We start from the raw sequence: 25,821 nt of genomic DNA, 5'->3' as shown, positions 1-25,821 counted from the left end.
TGTCGTCCGAGGACAGCGCCGGGAGCGGCATCATTGGGGTCGGCGCCAGCCGAGGAGTTGTAAGGTCAACTGGCGTCAACCGTGATCCGGGCACGGATCCCAAGGGGGCCGGCGGCGTCAGGACTGAAGTCGACGACGGCGCCGGGGCCGAAGCACCCGACGGCGCTGGTACCGGAACCACCGGCCCATCTAGGCCCCAAGTTGAGTCTGCGGGGCCCGAAGGCACGCCGGCAGGCCTCACCGGAGGGAAGTGAGTCCTCATGGTAATGAGAAAATCACGAATCTCCTCCGGCGTCGCTCGCAGGCCAGGGACCGGAAGGTATGGGCCTGGAGGCGGTGCCTGCGGCTCCCACGGAGCAGCACGGGCGGTGAAGCCCGAACCCTCAGCCACGTCGCGTGAGCGGCGAGGGAAGTCTGAAGTACAATGTCATCTACTCGACTTCTTCTTAGAGTGCCTCGACTTACCGGAGGACTTGGAGCCCGACGAGTGCTGGCAATGACTTGACGAGAGACTACTGCGGTTCTGCGACCAGTACCTCGACTTCCTCCCTGACTGGGACCTCAAGCAGCGCGGAGCCGATTGCTGGATCTAGAGTAGCTTGCGGCACCGCTCCCGCCTAGCTTTCAACTTCAAGGCCCGGCAGTCAGGGCCTTGAAGGTCGTCGTCGTCGTGGTCGGCCCGGGGGCAGTAGAGACACCGATGGTGGGGGTCGGTCACCGACATCAGGCGCTGACAGGCGTCGCATGGCTTGAAGCCAGGCATCCCTACGGCACCAGGAGTCGAAGTCGACTCGAAAAAGAGATCCAAAATAGATCACAAAGTTAGTTAAAAAATGACTAAGAGTACTGCTCTTCCCGGATCTGCGCTAGCTGGCGCGGAAAAAAGAAGAACTGACGTCAGCGAATAAGGGCGGCGTCTAAGTACTCCGACGACGTCATCCCGGCGATCACGATGCTGGCGACGGACGCGGAGCCGCTGACGACGCCTACTTATGCGCAAGGTTACTGCTGACGAAAACTTTCTGGATCCAGCCTGATGCCTGGGGATATTCTAAGGAAAGGAATCCAACACTAACCGGTTTCTTTCAGATTCGCTGCCGCTAACAGCGCTGGTGCGGCGCATCTGTGGCACTTTTCATAGCAGGGCCCAGCACCTCTGTGCCCTCTGGACCCCCACAGGGCTGTAAAACATGCCTCCTTCGTTGGGGTGACCCGCTCTCTGGCGGGCCCGCCCAGGCACCGACAATGTGCCTCGGGCTCTTTCACTCTCGAACGAAACTGCTCCCAAGCGTTGGAGCGGCCTGCTGCCAGACAGGGCCGCTCAGACTCTGTGCCTCCGTCGTCACCACACAACTCGAGCCCCTACTCACCGGGACTCACTGGCGCCACTCTGGGTCTCCTCTGGTCTCCTCTACTCATAATGTACAGCGTGGTGTGGGCTCCCGCCTGGATTCTCTGTTTACTTCATCCGGGCCCCCTCCTGGGACCCGGGACTCTGCATCGTCACAGCCGGCACTGGCGCAGGGCTTCCCTTGCTCACGGGAGACCCACTCTGGTCTCGGTAGACTTTCTCCTCTGGCTGTCCTGTGGACCTTCCCTTGGGGAAGCGGATGTCCCGCCCCACGTCAGGCAACACGTTGCCTGACTACCTGGTTTGGGCCACGGCGGTGATTCTTTTCAAGATGCGGCAATGAGGGGTAGGCTCCCTTTTGATTTAAAAGTATGAAGCAGGGTGGGCTACTGCTGAAGCGGCCATGTGGGGTGGGCACCCATGATTAAAATATCAAAATGAGTGAGGTGGGCACCCGCCGACAAAACACACAGATGCGGTGTATCCCAACGTCAGGATTCCCTCGAACTGCAGCTCCGTGCTGCGAATATCACGCTCTCCCTCTCCTTTGGGGAAAGTTGGGATAAATCGCTCACAGGGCACAGAATACAGCAAAAAGGTCCTGAAGGATCACAAGCAAAAGGGTCCCAAAAGTCCTTTAGGAACCAAGAAGGGAATGCAGGGCCCAGGGAGGCAAGCCCTTCTGGCAGCCCCCATGGGCCCCAGCAGAAGTACACCCCGGCAGGATCAGCACACCAAGACTCAACAACATTATGGGGTCACAGCCCCTTCTTTATACACCCTTTCTTTTTTGTGTCACAGCACAGGGCTTAGGATACCAGTCAGAACTGGTTTAGGGGGGATTTGGAGCACTTTGTTTGAGTAGCTCCTCTTCCTCTTTGTCAGGTGGGGGCTCAGTGATCAGACACACCACAGGGGGGCTGAGCCAGCATTGTACAGGCTGGGAGCAGTCCTATTCAGAGAAAGGGGATTACCCCTCCCAGGTGTCCCATTCAGCCTAGCTGACTCGCTCGCCCTGCCACTCCTGGAGCCACCCACACCTCTCAGCTCCTGTCACTCACAAGCCAGCCAAGCAATTCACATCAGGCAGGCAGACACAAAGCACACAGAAATGCCAACTTCTAAAAGTGGCATTTCTCCACCAGTCACCATAAATCTGCGCACACCATTGCGCAGCATTCATCCTCACGAGTTCATACATACTAAACTCGACCCTGCACTCCTCTCATACCAGGAATTACCATGGACACACTTATCCCCCATGCATTCCGACGGGAAGGCAGGCCCATCTCACCACACGTACACAGAGAGCGCACGCACTTTACACTGGACCACAGTGTCAAAGTGCCCAGAGGCCTAAAACCACTACCACCATTTCAGAGCTTCAGGCAAAAAGGTCAGGGGTGAACCTGCCAAAAAGGGCCAAGTCCAACAATGCCACCTCAATGCAGTGAAGCAACATACTGAAAGTAAATGGAGAAGTTTTATTAATAGTTTTAATTTTTACACTTCTGCGATACTTAGTGAGGAAAGAATGCATTTAAATGCTTTAAAAATTATCAAGTTGCTCCTGTTTGCGCAAACTTTGGTGTCTAGCCGATGCAATGTATGCTATTTCTAGATTGTCATCACATCACTGACCTTAGAGGGTTTGTCTCAGTACCCTCCTGGTGCACCCCTGAGTATGCAGACTGAGAGCAGCACGAAAGGTATAGATTGGAACTGCCTCCCCAAAGGAGAGAGCATGACACCGAAGCCATTTCAATCTCATCAGCCAACATAAAGGAGAAGCGGCAGTGGCTTTATGTTTCTTGTGGGAGTGGATATGCATGTCACCTACTGAGAACTACAGGGGTATAAAGGAGCTCTGCTGAGACATGCCACTACCATTACATTAACACAGTTTAACAGATTGGGCAACATTAGTTTTACTTTGCAATGCAAGTACCAAAAGAGCTTATACACCCACAGAATGAGAGCCTTATCCTTACATCTGAAAAAGGGAAAATGTAATCACAATAGTAACAGCAAATGACAGCATAACAAGTATGTTAAATAGTTTGTGCTACATTTGGTAACACAATGTATTACAAACACTTCCATAAGCAATAGTTGTCCATCCTGGAGCCATAAACATCATCTGTACAGAAGCACTTGGCCATGGCAAGCATGCACGTTTTTAGGTCTCACCTAAGCGCACACATTATCAGTTACAAAACATGGTATTAGCTTACAGTGGGCGAGCCTTCCTGATGCTTACCATTAGTTGGATGCATTGTCACACATTTGCTTGATTCTTTTGCTTCAGCTTCTCATAGGCTTTCTTTCCTCTTCTTGTGTACGTCCCATCCCCGGAGCATTGATCTATTTACTTGTGTCTGTAAACTGCTCATTCTTCAGGGGCTACTTTTTCTTTTTGTTTAAGAACTCTACGTAAGCGCGTGTTTTCCAGCTGTCTCCCTTTCTTTTCCTACCTCACCTGCCAGTCTTGCTTCATCTCCGCCAACCTTTCCTTGCTGTTCTTGCTTCCCTACCACCCCCTTGTCCATTTGCTCCCCAGCCATGACCGTCCACCCTCCGTTGACTATTTGCTTTACCAGGTGCACTGTCCTTGTGCTTTCCCAAACCCTCTAGCCCACCCTCGATTGCCTGTTTTCCCATCCCCTCCTGCCTTCCGTCCATTGGATGTGTGCTTCCGCACTGCCACCTGCCTGCCCTCCAATGTCTGTATTCTGCCCCTGCTCAACCTGCCCTCTGTTGTCAACTGGCTCGCCCGCCCCAGTTTTCCCCTACCCCCAAAACTTGGTTATCAGCTTGCTGCCCCAACCCACATCCCTAGCCACCCGCCTCTTCTGCCTGCCCTCCATGGACTATGACTATGGACTCTTCAATGTGTCCCTAGATTCATTTCTAAGAAAAACAAAGGCAGGATGGCAAGGGAACCTTCAAATTGTCCTATGTTTCATTGTATGGCACAGAAAAACACGCAGAAATATAATAAAGGCTCCTATGCACTGAAGCTCAAAAACAAAGCCTCAAAACAACCCAACCCTGGTGGCATCATTGAAAAGCCACAGGGGCGCTTCAATAGGAGAAAAAGAGAGGGCTCGAGGAGGCAATGACAGATAGAGTTGGGATGAACATTTTTAATCCCAGTGGAGTCATTAAAGTGAATACAGAGAAGAAAGTAAAATATCAGGACAGCACAGTCATGTCATGAAGAATTTGAAGATTTCTGAAAGGACACCCCAGCAAGGTGGAAACAACAAGGAATAATGAAAAAAAGAGAGGAACTTAAAAACAATAGATACAATGTGTGCAGAAATGAAGAATTATTGCTCAGGATATTGAAACAGTGATGATCCCGAAATATACCAACATACTAGAGTCTCACAATAACCACAACTTACCGCATCCAAAATTAATTGCACCTATTAGCTCCAGATATGTGTGTATGCGACCAATGCAATTCACATCTCCACAGTTCTTTAAACCTGGACGCACTGACGTTTTATTAAGATACCGGGGTCTGCATTTCTCCCTAAATGAAAAAGAAAGCAGATCAGTACATTTGAAGATGCATCTAAATAGCATGACTGAACTAAAAATCGAAAATACATTAAATAATTATATGTATGTGAACATGCATTTATAGAGCTCAAACGTCTATAAAACAAAAAGTATTGTTCAATTGAACAGTGTGTCCAATGTAGAAGGGACAAAACTAGAGCAATCAGGTGGAGGGACAAGGTGAGAAAGGTGTCTGCAGCTAGGGTTAAGGCAGTGAGAAGACAGGGAAAGTAATGGAGCAAGAGAAGGAGGATCATTCTTCAGAAGAGTGGTGATGAGAAGTCAGTACTCATTTCTGAAGAAGAGGATAGACAATGCATGGTGGTCCAGAGTGCGTTCCCTGTCATATAGCAATAGCCGGCTAAGATTTGGTCTAGTTTTCTTCCTGCATTTTTTGGTTCCTAGCCTGGTACTGCTGTGGGTTTTGAGCAGACCTCCTTACACCTGGATTTTAGATGCCAGATACGAAGGACTAGAATACAGTCCAGAATGATTAACAATTCTAGCATATCACCCATCCCTCTGATTTGTTTTTCCAGGTAAGATGGAGTGCAAACGTGTCCATTTTATAAATGCACCTGGTCAGGAAAAGGGTGTGGGGAGTGGAGCACTGGGAGCCAATGAAGATGCTTATTAGCTGAATCAGGCAGGTGTCTGGATGGTAGCGCGTAGAGCACTGCGCATTCATCTATGGAAATTTTAAAGCCTGCTTCTGCAAGGAAAAAGCTCCTCCTCTCTAAAACAATGATAACTGATGCTAAACAGATTTGACGTTGCTAAATTTGTCCCGCTATACCTGGACTGGGTGTTCTTTCCTCACATTGTTTGCTTACATTAGGCTGTGGATATCCATACTGAATGCAGGTAAGGCATGTAAGCTGTATGATGTTGCAATTCATCAGAATACTAGGGTAAAGCTTTATGTCTGATCCATATTGGACGACACTAATGTCAAAGTGAGCCAAAAGGACTCCAAGTACATGTAAAAGATGTATATTGCAGGTCATAGTTGGAGCCCTGGGGAATGCCGAATGTCACTGAGATGAATTAAGATAAGGTGGACCTAATCTGGGCTCTTTTTGTCAGGTATGATAAGAACCACTGTAGAACGGTACCTATAAAGCCCATTCGATGTACCTGGATGTACAGCACCTTGAGTGTTTCTATAGTACTGAATATTGCAAAGAGGTAAACAAGAATGAGTGAAATAGGTTCTACAATATCAATTATCATGAGGGCTTGTCCACCGCTTTGATGGTTGTTATCTGCATGTTTCATCATGGTCTAAACCAGTTTCATAGGTACCTAAGTCAGTGTTAGACTTAAAGCTTTTCATGATCCTATGTGACCACTTTATTCTCCAAAATGTTTCCAAAGAATTCAGATCGCATTCCAACATACGCCATAGAGCAATGATGAATTACTCATTGATTAGGCAATGAAGACACAATCATGCATTGGAACATCTGTGGCAGATATGGTCATGGAGACGTGGTGGAAGGGGAACACAATACAGAGCAAGTGGAATATGTCACATTAGCTTGTGATTCATGAACTAATTAGGTCCAATAAAGTTTTGATTAAATGTTTAATACAGAAGTTTGGGTACTTCATGAAGGAAAATGGTATGATATGCCAATTAGTTAAAGCCTTCAGGTCTTTCATGGACTGCATGATATTTATTTATTTATTTAGCCCACCCTCAGCATCAATTATGACACTGAAGCTGTTTCCAACTGAAGATCAAATTACTTATCTTCAGAAATTCTCCTTCTGGTGGATACTCTATCTAACCAAAGAAATTCACATCTAGTGAACACTTCTAGACATCACACTGGATCTGGAGGTTTTCTCAGCATTGCTCTCACACACCAGTAGGTGGAATTGTATAGCTTAGGGACTGCTTCGTTCTGCCCCAGAAGTGACATCGGAACCGCACACAAGCACCACCTCAGCATGCTGACATCAGTTTCTTTCCTGACTACATTTGCGCCAATAGGCACGGACCTTAACAAATAATTAGTTGTAAAAGTATGCAGATACCTACACTGCGACGTTTTAAGATAGAAAAAGGACCATTCCATTTGATGGCGAGGTAGGTGGCGAGGAATCTGCAGTTAGATAAACACCAGAAAGAGCATTACCAAATGTAAGTAACTTGTTCTTCTGATGGATACTTCTAAACCCAGCTTCCTCACCTTGTGAATAGATACCAAACAGTCCTAAAAGTGGTGGGTCTTCAGGAATAATAATTCAAACTAAAAAGGTCCTGCAGAACCGATAGGGCAAAGTGCCTCTACCGTTGAACCTAGCTATCGAGGCAGTAGTGATTCATGAACATGTGAATTGACGCCCATGTGGTGGCCTGACAGATGTTCAAGACCGGCCCTCCGTGTGCCAATGTGGGGGTTCCAACCTTGGCTCTGGTAGAATGAGCCCTCAGATCATCCAGGCACTGCATCTTGGCATAGCAAATCTTTCTAAAGGACTATCTACCACGATATGGTCGTTTTCTGCACTGCCTTACCCTTCTTTGCACCAGACAGCCCCACACAGAGATATTCAATAACCTAATGGTCCTTGGTACGATCGATCTAAAAGCTCAATGTTCTTCTGGAGTCCAATCAATGGATTCTCTCCTCCTCCATAGAGGGGTGAGGTGGAGTACAGAAGGCCAGTAGAGTGATAGATCGTCCGACAGTAAAGGGAATCACAACCTTCACATAAACACCGCTTAGGTCCACAAAACAAGCTTGTCTGGGAAAATGGTGATGTATGGAGGTTGAATAGAGAGAGCTTGCAGTTCACTGTTAGATCTGGGGGTCTCTAGTTGGAAATGGTTATCACCTTTGTCCAAATAGGGACCCTTACTTCTAAGTCAGGAGAAGGGGATTACACTCCTTAATAACCCCTGCTCACTCCCTTGGTAGCTTGGCACGAGCAGACAGGCTTATCTCAGAGGCAGTGTGTTAAGCAATTGTGAGTATACACAGTAATACAGTGAAAACACTACAGATGGACACAACACAGGTTTTATAAAAATAAGTATGCTTTATATAGACTCAAACACAAGACCACAAACGACAAAAATCCACAATACTACACTTAAGATTACTTAAAAGATGATTAAAGTCTCTTAGTTCAAGTTGTTGGTAAATGAGACAAAGTTCTCAACAAAGTACCTGGATGCATAACGCAAAGTGAACAAAAGGCTCGCACAAGGGGAGATGCGTCGGTTTCGCGACCCAGGGGAACGGTTGCGTCCTTCCTAAATGCTTGAGCAGAGTAGGGAACTCGTCGTGAGCCTTACCGGTGCGGAGGTGATGCGCAGATTCTCATCTTTCGGGCACGTTGCGGTGTGCAAGATGGCGCCTTAATGCGATGCGACGATCCGGTTGCGATGCGAGAAGATGGCGCCCTTGATGCGGCGTTGCGATGACGCCCTAGCAGCCGTGCGACTACTCTGTACTCTGGAGCCCTGACAGGCCCTGCGACGCGCTTCTCCGGTGATGCGATGGCGATTCTCTCAATGGCGTCAAGCTTCTCCGGTGATGCGACAACAGGCAGCTTCGATGAACACACGCTTCCAGGAAGATGCGATGAAGGCTCGCTTCTCCTGCGTTGCGATGATCTCAGCTGCGGCGGCGACACGCTTCTTCTCGATGCATCGCGCTTCCAGCTCTCAGCAGCACGCAAGTGACTGGAGTCAGAATTCCCAGCAAGGAAATTCAGGAGGGAGCTGGAGGTGAAGTCTTTTGTCCCTGAGTCTTCAGCAGGAGGCAAGCACAGTTCAAGCCCTTGGAGAATATTCTGTAGATGAAAGTCCTTACAAAGTTCCTTCTCCTTTCCCTTGGCAATGAAGCAACCACTGCAGGCCAACCCAGCAAACAGCACACTGGCAGTCCAAACTACTGCAGCTTCTTTGGTTCTTCTCCTTGGCAGAAAGGTTTCTTGATCCAGAAGTGATCTAATTTCTTGGGATCAGGGTCCCAATATTTATACCCCAAAATCCTTTGTTCTCTGAAGGCAGAGAGGCCTCTGCCTAGTCCAAACCAGTGCCTGAGCACTTTGTTTACATGACTCTCTTCTTCCTTTCACTGTGCAGGGCAGAGACATCAGCCGCCCCACAGGAGGTGGAGCCAGCACAGGGGAGGGAAGATACAGCTCTGGAGCACTCTGTTGACATGATTCCTCCTCTCCTTTCACAGTGCAGGGCAGAGACTTCAGACAAGCCACGGGGGGTGGAGCCAGCATTGTAGAGGGAAGGCCCAGCCCTATTCAGGTCCCAGGTGTAACTCCTCCCTCCCATCTAGATGCAGATCTCTCTATTCACCACTGGGCTGGCCCAGCCTGTCTCCTGGAATTCCCCAGCCCTGTCACACACAAACCCAGACAAGGAATACACAACCCAGCAGAGGCAGGCTCAAATGGTTAGGCAAGCAAATACCTGCTTTTTAAAAGTGGTATTTGCAAACCCAGAATATTAAAATAAACTTTACTAAAAGATGTACTTTATTATTCTGAGTTCAGGCATACTAAATTCGAATTTCTTCCATGTTCCCAGAGTCAGTTAGGATTATAAGAATGTAATAATCTAACTGCCCATTCTAACCTATGAGAACAGGAAGCCTTCAATAGTGAAACATTGAAAATGGCTGTAATTCACTATTAGAACATGCTGCACACATCAGAGCATGTCCTACCTTATAGTTACAATGCACCCTGCGCTTGGGCCTACCATAGGGGTGTCTAATATGAAGCAAAGGGAAGGTTTAGGGACTGGCAAGTGGGTGTACTTGGCCAAGTCGACATGGCAGTGCTAGACTGCACACATGCCTTGCAATGGCAGGCCTGAGACACACTTTACAAGCTGCTTCTGTGGGTGGCACAACCAGTGCTGCAAGCCCACGAGCAGCATTTGATTTACAAGCCCTGGGCACACATGGTGCACTGTACTAGGGGCAGACAGATAAATCAAATAACCCAATCATGGAATCCAATCAGTATATCAATTTAACATGAGGAGCACTTGCACCGCGGCACTGACTAGCAGTGGCACAGTGTCCAAAGCATAAATCCAGCAAAAACATATCAAAACAGAGGAGGCAATCCGTCAGAAATGGAAGGGAGACTCACGCCAATGATGTCAGGTCTAACATTCACTCATGAGACGAGCTAAAATTATTGCACTGAGAAACACTGTTTTAAGAGTGAAGAGATGTAAAAAACAGCTGTCCATTGGATGGTTCAAATGGGGTGCAAATAAAGAATGTGAAAACCAAACGAAAGCCCCACTACAGCATCACAAAAGGTTTAAGTGACTACATATGAACTACATTTTTAAGAAAAGGCATCATAAACAGTGAGCAAATCAAGTACAGTTGATCTAGTAAAAGCAAAAAGGCCAAAATGGCTGACAGATAACCTTTAATAGTACCCACAGCAGGCCCTTACTGGGCTCAAGAAAGCGCAATAAGCAAAACATCCACTGCCATCACTTTCATGAACACCCAAGGGGCACTGGTGAGGTCAAAGGGGAGTGCTTGGTTGGTGGGGTGGCTTAGAGGAAATGGGACTCAACTCAATCTCGATGGAAATGTCCAGACCACTGGCCTCCTGTAAATCCAGGTACGAATTCACATCATCTCCATTTTCCTCACCAAGATTATGTTGACTTTGGTCAGAGTCTTAGCCAAACAAGGTTTGGAGGACTTGTGAAGATTTCCCAGTAGGTGACATTGTTCTGTCGGAGTTGGAATGAGCCTGGACCGGTTGTGGTTTAACATGCAATTTCAGTCGGGCTGAGTAGGGTTAGTTTAGGAGTCAGACAAATTAATTGGGTACCTCTCAGGCATTGGGCCAGTGTCTGTATGATAGAGACCAGAGTGAGTTGTGGAGCTAGGGTCAAAGTCAAGTTGGGTGCCGGCCCCAGAGTTAGGGTAGGCAGCGTGGAGGACGGCTCCACCAATAGTAGCCTAACTGGAGGCCTCCTCGGATAAGGGGAGGCACAAAGGAGCCCTAGAAGGAGTCAAAATGGCGCCAAATATGCATAGCATAATTTCTCTAAAAACCTTTATCTGCTGCAATGATACAAACATACCAGGACACTCATTGTGCATCTGAATAAATTGGGGGATTGGATCCTTGGCATCCTGTTTTCACTTCTTGCTTTTAATTTCCTTGACTTACCTGAGGGCGTTGAGTGGGACGGGAATCTGTCGCAAGAACAGGCTAGAGAACAGCAGCGGGTCTGCACCCTCTACTTCGACTGGGGGCAAAACTTACACGCCTTCCGCTGGTGTTCAGCGCAGTGGAGTTTGTCTTCATGGTTCCGGATCGCCTTGGGGTTCATCTGGGTGCAGTTCCCGCAAGCCTTGGAGTTGTTTGGCGATCCTTGGCACCAGAGGCAACTCTTGTGAGAATTCATCACAGACATCTGCTACACCCAGTGACTTTGAGTGGGGACAGGTTTCCTTGTACACTGAAGAACACTGAATTTGGTAGCTAAAGATTTCATCAGAGAAGAGGCAAATAGTTTAGGAGAGTGCCCTAGATCGGTGTTCGAAGGCACAGAAAGAAAGGAAAGGACGTTGGCGGTTAGGGCTGATATGTTTCTCTTATGTCACTTCTGGGGCTGGAGGAAGCTGATGCAGAGCTGCACAACAGCACCTGCAGGCGCAAAGGAGTATTGCTGAGAAAAATCTCCAGATCTAGTGGGATGTCTAGAGGGATTCATAAATTGAGGAATCTCATCCATCAGAACCTTCAGGGTTCTGGTCTGATAATCCAAGGTTAGAGGTATGCACAAAAATGTATTTCCGTTAAATTTTGCATGCCACACAAAATTATTCAAGGAATTATGTACTATTACTTAATGTAAAAGTGGTTGACTTGGAGTTTCAGAATAACTCCATATCTCCCTTTATCCTAAATATTCCATAAAAAGTTGGAAATGTTCTGAATAAAAAATGGAATTTGGATTAAACAAACAAGTAAAAAACATTTTATTCATGACCTTTCTCAAATAAATTAGACGATAGAGAAAAAACAGCTGTACAGAATTGCACCTAATTTGGTGGAAAGCTAGCTCTTGCACAACTCCTGTGGGAGCTCAAATTAAAAAAATAAAGCCTTCTGATTGACAGAGGGCTTTTTACCCCGTCAGCCATCTTGACCTGCAGGAGCGAAACAATTGTTTGGGAGCTTCAGCTCTGATTCGCTGGACCAACCTCTAGAAAGATTTTGCAGCCACCATTACAGAGCCCAGGGACTCTGTCCCATGTACTGAAAGGTTTAATAAATAAGGTATAGGAGGGAAGGGTAGGAGTACCTTAATCCGCTGGACCATGGGGGGATGAGGGGGGGAGTTACACATTTGAAAACAAGAAGGGTTTTTGGGTTGAAACAATCGTGCAGGGGTCCACACATTCTCTGGAATTCCACTGGAGTCCTGAGGAAGCCAGAAGAGCCCTGGACTCCTGCAGGATAGGGAAACCATTACAGAAAAAATGTGGATGAGTGTTCACTGGGCTAATAAAGCACCAGGGGGTGGGCACAGGGCATGGCCACATATGGACAGTCTCTCACCAAACCGTACCAAAGCAAAACCAAGCCTTCGACTTGTACAGAGGTTTTTGTGGTATACTAGTCCTACATCAAACCCTACTATGCACAACTTAACCCCAGAAGAAGTCTTTGAGAACAGGCCAGTCCCTAACCAAACTCATAGCCTTCATCCTGTATAGGTGGCATCATGGAGGGACCAGTTCATCCCCACCCTACTTCGCACAATGTTTGCTCTGTAAAGAGGTCTTGACAGAGAGGCTAGTCTGTCCTCAAACCCTAATAAACACAACCTTCATTCTGTGTAGAGGTTTACATGGAGAGGCCAGGCCCTCACCAAACCCTACTATGCACAGCCTTCACTTGGTGCTTAGATCTTCAAGGAGAGGCCAGTCCTTCAACAAACCCTAATATATACAGTCCTTACATCGCAGCTAGTTACTTTTATTCCAGGAAGACAAAGGGGCAATAGGTGTATGCATTCCTATACTGGGGCCCATATATTAGACCCCAGCTCCCTCCTAAACAAACCTTCTACTGTGCACACCAAAGGTAGGAGATGGTGTCCAACCATGAGTATGCAGAACTGACACATTAGTGCCAGATAAAAAGGAAGCAAGGAGTAACGAGGGCCACATTTTCTTCAATGCACCCCAAGTGTGGACAACCATCCATTGTCCTGTTTCCAATCTAAAGGCACTTCTAAAAGTTGATGCATTAAGCCGCACATAAGCTATAGATGTATGAAACACTGTGCCCTCGAACTCCCCCAACCATCCTAAAAAAATACCTTTGATCAATAACAGCTGCTGATTCCAACAAGATCGACGGGCTTGGACCTATCGTTTTGGCATCTTTAAAGGAGGAGAATCACCACCCTGTGAAGCACAGATAAATTGCACATATAAACCCCACTAAAAATGACTCACATTTTGTGGCTTTGCAGCCAAACATGCAGGAAAATCTGATCTTTAAATAATTGTTTACTATTATAGAGGAAATGCAATTTACCACATATGATACTAAATGAGAAATCATAAGACTTGGTTTAAATCCCAATATTCTCTCCAAGCCAAATTGTGTAATCCTGGTAAAATCTCTTCCCAAGTGTCATTTCCCGTATAGGCGAATAGATGACTGTGCTTAGAAATGTTTAGAAGGAGTATTCGCTGTTGTATGGAAAACTGGAAATGTACATCTTCGTCGCTCGCCGGCCTACTTCAAGATGTGCGTTGTACAAAAACCTTGTGTTTGAGCCAATAGCCTAAAAAGCTGGTCCAGCTATAATAAGAACTTAGTCCACATATAGGGAACACATGACCGCTGACTTTCTTTCCCCTTGGTTTACTAATAGCATTGCCAGTGGTAGGATTGTATATCAGTACATGTTTAAAAACTGTCACTTTTAATAAATACATTTCCAAATAAGCTGCTGTATTAAGGTAAAACGCTTCTGTGTTAAAGGAATGCACTTTACAGAATTTTGAAGGCACTACATAATGTTCTAACATGGTCTTTGTAGATTTACATGCCACCTATTCCTAGGGCTCATATTGTGCAGGAACTCTTAGAGTCAGAATTCACACTTGGCTCAGCTCTTTCTGTTAAATTGTTGGCTAGCCTACCCATACAGCCCAGGTCCACCTAGAGGTACAGGAAGGAAGGCAGCAACTAGTGTCTCGATGCCCAAGTGGAAAGTGAGCAGCGCCAGCTCACCTGCTAATGTGGATGACTGCTGCCGGCAGCGTGGCACGATAGAGAAATGGCATGGTACAGTGCCCAGCCAGTTTGATATTGTCACCTCAATATGGAACACTTAGGAAACTCAAAGGCAGTTTACACACTTCTAGGGCTGAATAACCTGCCCTGGCTGGCTGTAATCAGTCTATGAGAAACATCTAACCAGGCACTTATAAAGTACGCCATACTGACAAAGAAGAGCACACATGCCACACGATTGGCGGATTGCAACATCCGATCCTGTGCGGCCATCAGCAAATCAACACCTGCTCTTGTCCACCCTTGAACGTTTTTAGAACGTTTCACCCCAGCTGCACCCCAGACCTTCACACTGCACTACCTGCACAGTAAGCTGGGCTATAATTACATAGCTGCTAAGGCTTCAGATTGCTTATGTGCGACATTTTCAAAATGTCAGTGTAATTATGAGGGACATTCAACAACTATGAGTGACAGAGCGAGCGAGCAAAATCAAGCAATGACGATAAGGGAAACATATACATTTTAGAAACTACACTCATTTAATGAGACTGCCTCTTCAAAGTGCCAACACCTCCTTAGTCAAGAACCCCATCTCGTGAATCAAGACAGTTTCACAACTCATGCAACTGCTGTTTAACGCTTGCTTCATCATATGAGGCCGCCACCTTGCAACTGGACAAACTTCTGATCAAAAGACATTCCAGTGGTAGGAACGAGACCAGCCAGCACTATGGGTCAATAGGGCTACAATTCAGACATAGGTGTATCTCTAGGGGACTGGCCAAAGATCAGAGACAAGTAATGGGGTCTGTGGGATGGCTGACAGCTTAAGTTCCCCAATAGGCATCCATAGAACTTTCACAGCGTTCAGACAGATTGCGCGCTCTTTTTAAATTTAATTTGATTGTGTTATAATTACACACTTTGACTGACAACATTTGAAGCGGCTTGTGGTTTATACTCACTGATCTGTTCTTCTGAATCTTTCAGCCCGAGGCCCAGGCAACATGCCTGTTGCATCAGTGACTCCCTGTGCAAGGCATCTCAAATAGGCCCTGGGACAATTAATCAGACTTAAGCGATCCCGCTGCAACCCGGTCAGTGACTGTCATCCATGACGGTGACAACCCATCACTGGCTGCAGCACTCTCCCTTGGTGGGGGGGCTGGAAATAATTAATAAGATGGCGGGGAGCAGCACGGCCATAGTATAAATGTAGCCCAACAACGCGGGCAGCCGGCCTTGCGAACAGCAGTGCTCTATGAACCAGCCCAGCACCTTGATTAATTATTTGCTGTGGACCAACCTCAAAAAAATTCACTTCGGACCCCGCGGCGTGCTCTGGCAGCAGCAGGATGTCACGTCACGTGCCCTTGCGGCGCCATAAAGTTATTTCACAACCTGATGGGGTAGGCTGACCCAAGCTGTCTCGATAGTAGTTGGGCTCTACCCGGCGGCAGTGCCATTACGTTAGGCAGCCTGAACTCCGAGCCGCAAGGCGCCATGGGATTGGAATGTTGAAGATGCATTGTAGCAGCACACTGTGAGCCTGCTCAGCTGCTGGGAGTGCCCCAAGCCTGTAAGAGCTGTGCAGGCCACAGGTGCGCACTCACTGCTGCCACACACACTCAGTTTGCAGTGCTTCTGTGGCAGGCTGAGACAATGTATTATGCGTGACAAAGCATTTCAGTGAGGTAATACGGAGCACCACATTGAAATGCGTTAGTCTAATGCCTGATGGTGGTACTTGGTAGGAGTGCAGTTAGCTCAGCAGTAAAATCCACTCACCATGTCGGGCCAGTAGGCTTGAAAATTGTCTCGCTTTGAAAAGAATCTACTCACCATCGCGAGTGGGAGTGGAGATTTTGAAACCTGTGTAGGAAGACTCTATTACACACAGCCTATACTCATTGCACAATCCCACCCACATAGTCAAGCTTCCTTATGTAGGCATGGCCCAACTACATACAGATTGTATCTTAGTATTATGTTACTTTATGTTAAAAAGCACACACACAAACAAACCTAGAAAGTCACTGAAAAAAACAAAGGTTTCATTCATCTTTTGGGGGTGTGTGTGTGTCCAAACCCCACTGTGGGTAGTAGAGAAGGGGGGTCTTTTAGTTCCTGATGGTTGATGAAGCAGGTCTGCGGATATAAATTCAAAAAATAAAGGCTACTCATTGGATTGGGGAACTTATTGCTCCAGTCAACAATTTCAGGTGCACGGACATGAAGGCTATGATTGGTCGGCCTTAACTTTGTAACATATTTTGCAGCCACTACAGCAGGACACGAGCTTAGTCCACACATCAACATACCAACCATCAAAACGTCAACACAACTACTAATTGTCAATACAGCAAGCCAACAACCGTCTTAAGTCAACACAAGCAACATCATAAGCCACACGCTCAGCATCATACACAAACACAACCACAATCATACATCTACACAACTCATATGAATCGCCAACACACCCACTAACAAGTCATCACAACAATCATCAAAACATACATCTACCTCATCACAGGGCAACACATCCACCACCATATATACAAACAACCAACTTCATATGTCAACACATCAGTCACAAAAACAAAAAAATTATGAAAGTGAAAACTTAAGGTGCTACTTTCACCTTGTGCCAGAGTAAGTCAATGTTGCTTTCACACCTTCAATTCTGCTCCGCGTTAGAGCTTTCACATCATTCACAAGCTTAAGCAGGTTATGCAATAGTAGCTCACCTACCAGACTCCCACCTACTTCAAATTAAACCATATTGCATACAGCCGTCCACATAGTAGCATGTCACAGGAAACGTAACTACTTCACTAATATTTGAAGAGAACCATATCAACTCCCAACTTCTGGCTCGCACTTCTTAAGATTTAGCACATCATTGAAAGGCTCTCCATTTCAAATAACCCACTGTATTGTGAGTAAACTTTCTATTACTGCAACTACCACATCAGCTTTATCTTACATCCGATTCATCATCCGTACTATTGCTAGGATTGTTACCTGCGGGAAACATCATTAACAACGAAGGCAGTACTACGCGTAACGTTTACAACGAGGCACTTACCACGTAAACGTCTTTCCAACGCGTATGCCTTCAACGATCGTATTTACCACGAAGAAAAAAAAAAACGAAGGATTAAAAAGGGGGGTTGGGGGGGGGTCTCCCCCCCCCCCCATAAAAAAACGATCCCGCCGTGCCGAAGAAAACAGTGTCATAAGAGAGGAAGCGGAATAAACTTCCGCTTCCTCTTTATGACGTAAGAACGACGTGGCAAAGAAGATGAGGGGAAAACGAATTCCGTGGTAACGCATGCGTGGAAAAGGCATGCGTTGCAACGGAATTCGTGGTAACAACATATAACCTTACCTGCTTGCATAACATAATGCCATACGTCTCCTTGTACCCAAGCAATCTATCTGTAATTTGCTAAAATGAACTTGTTTCTCTCACGATCCCATCGTATGCTCTAATTGGCAATTGCAAGCATTTGTAACTTCAGAGCTAAGTCTTCCATCTGAATAAAATCAAAAAAATCTCTGTTATCTTTTTTCCGTAAAATGTACATGGAAAGTACTGATCAACTGGGCAAAGCTTACAAAATGTTTGTCAACTATCTCCATAACAATTTGGTAAGGGAGAAAATGGGGCGAGGAGGTTAATCACCAACATGCAAGAGCTGAATGAAAACTCGCTTTATTTTGTCTTTCACAAGCTGGATGAGAAAGGAATCATCAGAATGTACACGATAATGATTTTGTTTAAAGGTTAATTAATTTTGCTAGTTGATTTTCACCCATCATAATACATAGGTGAGGAATGCTTATACTGCATTTTTTTAATAGAATGTTCCATGCAGCCTGTGAGCAATGGTTCTGCTCTAGTGTTAAGAAATTACTTAACAAGTTTTTTTTGGTGCACAGAAGCCAGAAGCTTCCCTCAATGAAAACCTCTGCTGATTGAAAACGGACAACCAAACGCTGGCCACTCAATGCCTATGTTCAGCAAAAAAAAAAAAAGACATGCAGTTAAGAACAGTTAGATGCACCCTGCCATAAAGGGACAAGGATCAGCTAAGCACGCAGGTGCACAGCAACAGTAGCAGGGTTTGTTTTCTCTATTTTGAAAAACTGCAATAGATGCACGAAATCAGCTAATGTGAATATACATTACTTAACCGAAGTTGGATATGGAAGGCTTCCACTCGGAATTAAATTGTAAATATTTAGGAGTCTGTAGGTTTTATCAGCTCTGCAGATAAAAAGGAGCACTAGTCAAAACCAATACTTAATAAATGTATTTATGAGTGAAATTATATTTCTGAATAAGAGCCGACTGAGCATTTTATTACCATGATTTACTAACAAGGATGCAGTGCTGCAAACTATCCAGCATCCAATGGGTTCAGTTAAAAATCTCCAACTTCAATAACATTAAAACTTGCAAATCTCTCACGCTTCAATAGGGACACTAATTATACCAATCACACCATATTACAAATATAATTTCTTAAAAAGAACTCTCACCATTGTCCAAGAATATAGTTTCTAATCTTAAGGTAACGGTCTGGTGTTTTTGCCGGGCGCCCTTCAAAGAAACCTGGAATGGCTTGCTTTTCTTCCTCCATGATGACATCTCTGTCAATTATCACTTCCTGATCCGGTGGTTTTAGCTCCTCCTCTTCCTCTTGACTATCTTCATCTAACTGACAAGGAGAAAGTAAAAGCAGGTCGTCACCAACCAAGTCCTCTGCGTCTGAGCACTGGGTGGCATTTGGTGATTTATTGGTGATTTCATCAGTCCCATGTTGATTCTGTTTATCAGACATCACCGTCTGTGTGGCGCAACTTATAGTGCATAAAGACTTTAAAGATTTAACTCCAACAAAGTTCTTGTTTTCTGCGCTAAAGACATCCTTAGGGATTGTACATGGAGAGGTCCTCCTTACATCTCTCAGAGCAGGACATTCTTGATTGGTTACTGTAAGATTATGTTCTTCCACACGTAGATAGGCATGATCGCTAAGAGCGATTTCTTTTGTTGAGATATTATGAGTGTAAGACGCATCATTATTTGAGGATTCTCCTGACAGCAGTGCATCTGTCTCATCCGTAATGTCCACTTCTTCATCATCTGACATGGTTTCAATTTTTACTGGGTTCAGGTAAGAATCAGAACTTCCCACTAATTGTGCAGATATCCATGCAGGCTCCTCTTTGCCACCCAAAAGGCAGTTGACATTGCTGTCATTACTAATTTCCTCTTTTCCAATTTCCTCAGTATTTACCTACAAGAGTAAATATACAATTAGTAAAGTACGTTCTCCTTACTTTGTTAGCTAAAGCAAAATCCTTTAAAACATAATACAAGTCAAAACTTGTAGGGCACGGGCTCCCATCCCCGCGCAGAGAACCAACAGCCACATTTAGAGATTACCAACTGACAGGTGGGGACCTCTTTGCCTTCAGATGAAACACGAGTGCAGATGTTCCACTGAAGCAACTGAACTTTGCTGAGCGGGCACCCAGTTTGTTGCACCAGCTTGATAAAGGTTTTTAGTTTTCAAGAAACAAAATCCCCAAATCTGAGTTTTCCTTTTAAAAACAAAAAACCCAAAAGCCCTGAAAAGCTGTAAGTTATCTCTATGCTCATTGGGGTGATTGTTTGAGTTTTTAGCTCGACAAACACTGTGGCCATGGAAATCCAGAGCTGTTCACCTCGTCCTAAATGTAACAGGATGACTGCCAGGGTGCAGATGAGTCGAGTCAGAAGCAGGGGTGGGCGAAGTGGACGGAGTTCTACTCCCCAGAATTAGGTGGAGTTGAATGAATACCCCGCAGAGTTCTGCCAGCACAGACTCCCACCCAACAGCATAAAAAGAGCCCCCCTTCAATCATGTATGGTCCGACTATGCACTCCGCAGCACCCTCGCTGAGGTTTATTTCGGGCCGCCAGAGCAGTTTGCTCCCGATCTACTTCAGCCTTCAGAGACATGGCTGGCAAACACAGCTACACATCCCCTAGCCCTAGTGCAATTTACAACACTTTAACACAGTAACACGTTCTGTTACCACTTATCCTTGCTGCCTGAGTAATCGAACACCGTTCCATAGAACAGGATGGATGGAGAAAGAAGCAGAACAGAAGGCCAACATTAAACAAATACATTTGGTGTGTCGTGAAACAAATGACACTGAGCACATGATAAGCGCTTGATAACTATAATAGAACACACTTATCGCAGAGGGTTGCGCTGCTTTAGAGCAGATGGCAGATTCTCTCACATTCCTGCATTGCGCTATGCCTTTCCTTAACCACTCTCACAGCCCACAGCTCTCAGCAATTCCAGCAGCTTCCAGATCCCAGTCCTACCATGGTGTTTCAGTGCTGCAACGTTCCGACTACTCAGACCTCTCTCATGGCTGCTCAGGCCACTAGGCGCCTCGCCGAACAGGAAACAACTCCAAACAGCACTGAGTTATGCGGCCTTATAAGGAGGGTGATTTCAATTTGCCTCTATCACGCCAAAAAGGAGCAGGGAAGCATGCAGCGGGGGGGAGCAAACTTTCAAGAATCTAACTTGTTGCGCTTCTCCCGATTGCCTCTGAAGGTTTCATCCTTGTGTCCCACAGAAGCACATCAGCACTACTAGAGTGCATTACGTGACCATAGCCGTAGGAGCCCTATCAGGTGTAGAAATCTTGGGTCGGGCACTGGTGAACCCCGCTAAGTGGTGGATGGTGAACTCCGCACTCCAAACCGAGTACGAAGTGGTTAAAACTCAACAAGCTCTGCCAAAGGAATGGAGTTTACCACCCAAACTAGTCAGATGCTTCTGACAGCGAAGCCAGCGGAGGCTCTGCTTTCAGAAAACCTGCCGTTCATTCACCTCTAAATGTGGCAGGGCAAGTGGGAGTCTGGAGTTGTAGCAGCACGACCAATTTACAGCGGTTACCGCTCTCCCAAACTGTTAATAAGCCTTTTTAACAAACATTTAAAAACAACTTCCAGACACCAGATATTTTTTTCACATGCGACTATGTAACCCATTACCTTTAGAAGTTTGGCTTAAAATATTTATTTTAGGGGGTAAACATAGCAATTTAAATTCTAATTATGTGTATGGAGCGATCTGAGGCAATACAAATGGACGACTGCACACCACACAAAACCAACAACATAACAAAAGTCTTATTAGGTGAATATAACACATGTTGAGTTTAAAATACAGGTAGTTTAGTCAGAATCCTTACTTCATTTGGAATTAGTGTGTCACTTAAATGAAAATAAGTATTTTTGCCTTAAAGTCTTTCTTTACATTAGATCACATCATATTAAGTTAAATCAATAAGATTTCCCACTGTGGCACCATGTTGCACATGGCTTCAATCTGACTATTTACGAAGAGGCGTGCTACCTGATGCACAGTCATTACTTGCAATTTCTTTTTTGGGGAGTATCGTAGGTCTCTATTTCTTGTTGTGCATGTACTCTGCTAATTTAGAGGAGTGAATCTATTTAGTATTCTGCTTAATTGATGCCCTGTTTCCAAATGTATTTAAAAACAAATACTAGAATAGGCTAATTTCATTTTTGTGGAACATATTAAACATTAATGTAACAATTCATATAACAGTGTATTCAATACAACAAAAACTGAAGCATAGTCAAGTGAACACTACATTTTCATATATATAGGCACAAATAGAAATATCAATCACAATAACAAGAATTCTTCCTTCCCCATGCAATTAAAAATTAAGCACTTTACTTACTTTGTTTTTAAGGTAGTGTCGAGCAAAGCTCTTCACTTGAAAAACAGAACGGCTTCCAACCATCTTAGCTATTCTTGTCCACCTTCTGCCAAATGTTGCCTAGTGTAGCAAAAACAAATTAATCAATACATTGCCAAGAATTCTGACGAACACGTTTTTCAAACCACCTCACAGTAATTTAAAAAGTAATCTAGAAAAGGCAGAGCAAATGAGAGTGGCCTGTAGTGTCACTTAGATTTCAGCCTCTCAGATTCAGCGAATACACCTAGCAAGTAATTCCACTACAGGAGAACACTGCAACAAGGGACACAGTCGTCCAAGGACTTGGCCACGGCTGAAAGGCAAGAAGCTTTTTTAAGCAGTGTAAAATGTGCTATGGATTGAAACTCGTAAACATTGCCCGGCAATATCTCCTTCAAGAGCAAGGACACGAAGAACTCTTGTAATCAGAGTTTGAAAATAAATGTGATTTTTAGCAAGCATCCAGCACAGTTTACTTTATGATAACTTATTTTTTACCAAACGGAGAAGTTATTCTTCCAGTAGCATTAGTTAGTTCTTGCCAGGATTTGTTGTCTCCTGTTATCGTAATTAGATATTTTATAAGAGGTGCTACAAAATCACCAGCTTAAACAAAAGTCAGTATCATGCTTGTCCACACACAATCCACATGGAATGCAGTCAGTGCAACCTAACTCAATGCAACCAAACAACATCGCTAACTAAATAGGAAAACAAGAAATTCCCCCCCCCCACAATTTGTAAACAGTAGTCAAAACAGCAAAACGTGTTCAATAGTTACAGCAATCAGTTTGCAAACGAATAGTTGTAAGTGTTTGTATGTAAAAATTTCGGGAGTACATTTGGTATAGAAAGCTTTTGGAAGAACTTGGTATACGTAAAATTCTCAGCAGAATCTCCTTCGCCTTAAGAAACACAAAGGGCTACAATAGCTGCAAGTGTTTTGACGTGAGCAAAAAGGTATCTTTTTAAGGAGGACAATGATTTTGAAATGCGCACAACCAAGTCAAGTTGGATAGCCTACAGGCAGGTCAAATATCCATCAGAATATTTTTGAAAATCGAATGGCTTATTCACTAGGCATACCAGTAAATTAATGGCCTAATACATATCTTAACATTACATTTATTGATTGTATTGCACCAGTCTTAGGTTATATATATGTTTGTACTTTAGGTATTTAAACTGGACAACTTTCCTCAAGACGTTTCAGGTGACTTTAGCAAAGTCCTTGTCGTACTCCGCATAGGACGTCTTTCGGTTCAGAGGTGAAGGGAGGATACTCAGATGCTCTGAGTGCATCCTGTAGGGAAGGAGGCGATCCACTGAAGGGTTTTTTGCTGTATGCCTACATTGTAAAGTCATTGAGGGTGTTGTGGAAGAATGTTTTGAAAGCCGCGAAGAGGTTGAGGAGGATCAGGGCCACAGTTTCTCCATGGTCGAGGTGTGTTCTGATGTTGTCTGTGGCGGCAATAAGCGAGGTCTCCGTGCTGTAGTAGGCACAGAATCCTCATTGAGAGGCATCCGGCAGGTTGTTCTGTTCCAGGAATTCGGCGAGCTGCTGGTTGATGGCTATCTTGAGTACTTTGGCCGGGTAGGGGAGCAGGGAGATCAGACGATCATGTTTTAGATCGTTGGGATTGGAAGACGCTTTCTTTAGGAGGGGTCTGGTGTCTGTCTGTTGCCATCTATCAGGGAAGGTAGCTGTAGAGATGGTGGTGGAGGCAGGGGGCAGTGGGCTTCATGGAGTGGATAGGAAACATGATGACTGAGGTGGTCAGGGCAATGAGCGGTGACGAGGTGGTAACGGTTTGGCTGGTCTTAGCTTGTTGCTTGAGGTTGTCAGGGTTGAGGCTGGCGGGTTGGATGTTGAAATTGTTGTAGATATTGGTGATCTTGCTTTACTACGTTCTGACAGTCCTGATGCAGTCTCTGAGGCTACCATGGGAGTCATGTGTGCTAATTTCTCGGTAGCCTATGCGGTCCGATGCTGACCGTACAACGTGGGCATGTAAACAGTTGATATGTATATGAAACAAGGAACAATAACAGCGGCAGCATAAACCATATGCACATTTAAACTCCCTCTCCCCTTCCCCTCTATCTCCGCCTATGCCTAGCAGCGCCCCAGATGAAGTCCCGCAACAACTTATTGAGCATGGTAAAAAAGGGGGCCGGAATAAATAACGGCAGATTAACAAAGTAGTACAGGAGGCGGGGAAGCATGACCATTTTGGCAAGCGCCACTCTACCCGTGGTCATCAGTGGGAGTGTGGTCCAGAAGCGTACCTGTGATTTAAGCGCCGTGACTGCCCTCCCCAGGTTCCCATCAAACAGGTCAGTTGGGTGTCGGTAGATCTGTATCCCCAGGTATCTGAAGTTATCCTCTTGCCACTGAACTCGCGAACCCTCGAGACAATATCCTGGGTCCGCGTTCCCCGCACTAAAAGCATATAGGCTGGATTTACCCGCAATCACTCGGAGCCCCGAGATGGTGGCAAAGGTGTGCAATAGCTGGGCCATCTGCCCGGGAATGCGCCCCACGTCCCTCACAAACACCAGCAGGTCGTCAGCGTAGAGCGACACCTGATGAACCGCGTCTCCCAACGGTATACCATCACCGAGAGTCGCCCGTATAGCTACGGCTAGGGGCTCAAATGCCAGCGCAAACAGCAATGGGGACAGGGGGCACTCCTGCCGGGTGCCCCGGCCCACCGGTACCGCTTCAGAGATGTAGGGGCCTAGTCGCATTCGGACTGTGAGATTTTTATATACTAGGTCGACCATATGGAGGAATCCCATGTCCAACCCATAGCGCAACAGCACCGCCGACAAGTAGCCCCATTCTAGGCAGTCAAACGCCTTCTCCAGGTCCAGAATGAGACATCCCGCCCTGGGCCACTCATGTGCGGCCTCGGCTGCCACCCTGAAATACCGCTTGAGATTCAACGACGTGGACCTCGCAGGGACAAACCCATTCTGGTCGGCATGGACTAAGTGGGGGACCACCGGCGCCAGCCGGGCAATAATCCTTCCTCCACCGCTGCAGTGTATAACCCATGAAGTAATGGCGCCAGGGATTCACGGTAAGCTTTGTAGTACTCAGCAGGCAAGCCGTCCGGTCCCGGGGTTTTCCCAGACTCCAGTGACTGCATCGCCTCCCTGATTTCCTCTAAGGAGAGAGGCGCGTTAAGAGCCTCCTCCTGTTCCTCGGAGGCTGTGGGCAGCGGAATAGAGTCCAAGAACCCCTCTAGGAGATGCCTGGGGCCAATTCCCTTGGCTTTGTATAGCTGCTTATAATGAGCTGTTAGGGTACGATGGATTTCAAGCTGCGTAAATACCAGCGTTCCGCCCGCTGTGCTCCTATCGGGGCACAGCGCCCCTCCTGACTTATCAACCAAGCAAGTAGGCGGCCCGCTCTGTCTGCTCTGGCGTGTGTTCTGGCCGTGTGCGCCACATAATTGTGGCATCTCAGCCACTCCAGAAGCTCTGCATGTTGGGCGCGGAGGTCCCCCAGCTGGTGTGACTGCCTGCTCTTGCCCTCTCCTTCCCGCTCATATTGCAACAGCTCAGCTTCCAGGCGAGCCAGGGAGGCTGAGAGCATCCTGTGTATATTCGACGTGGCCCCCAAGCAATGTCCCCTGACGGCCACTTTGTGGGCGTCCCACTCCACCATTGTATTGCTCGCCGTCCCCTCGTTGACTTCAAAGTATGTGAGAACAGCCGTGCCCTGGGATGAGCGAAAGTCTGGGTCCTCTAGCGCGCTTGGCTGGAGCCGCCACGTGGGCACAGGTGGA

At 46.1% G+C, this 25,821-nt stretch overlaps 1 protein-coding gene across 2 annotated transcripts in view; it reads right to left on the bottom strand.

Moving 5' to 3' along the window:
* The window catches only part of MYSM1 (Myb like, SWIRM and MPN domains 1), a 400,819-nt gene that overhangs the window by 202,255 nt on the left and 172,743 nt on the right, over positions 1 to 25,821 (bottom strand). For both annotated transcript variants that reach the window (XM_086952977.1, XM_086952986.1), the window contains exons 7-9: positions 22,004 to 22,102; positions 18,755 to 19,515; positions 4,762 to 4,892 (exon numbers count right to left, since the gene is read on the bottom strand). In XM_086952977.1, the coding sequence (XP_086809103.1) occupies positions 4,762 to 4,892; positions 18,755 to 19,515; positions 22,004 to 22,102 (991 nt within the window). The remainder of the gene's footprint in view (positions 1 to 4,761; positions 4,893 to 18,754; positions 19,516 to 22,003; positions 22,103 to 25,821) is intronic.

Source organism: Lissotriton vulgaris, chromosome 1_1 (genome assembly GCF_964263255.1).
Source record: "Lissotriton vulgaris chromosome 1_1, aLisVul1.2, whole genome shotgun sequence".
Taxonomy (NCBI): Eukaryota; Metazoa; Chordata; class Amphibia; order Caudata; family Salamandridae; genus Lissotriton; species Lissotriton vulgaris.
Note: the sequence above shows the minus strand (reverse complement) of the source record. Positions and strands in the feature narration are given on the sequence as shown.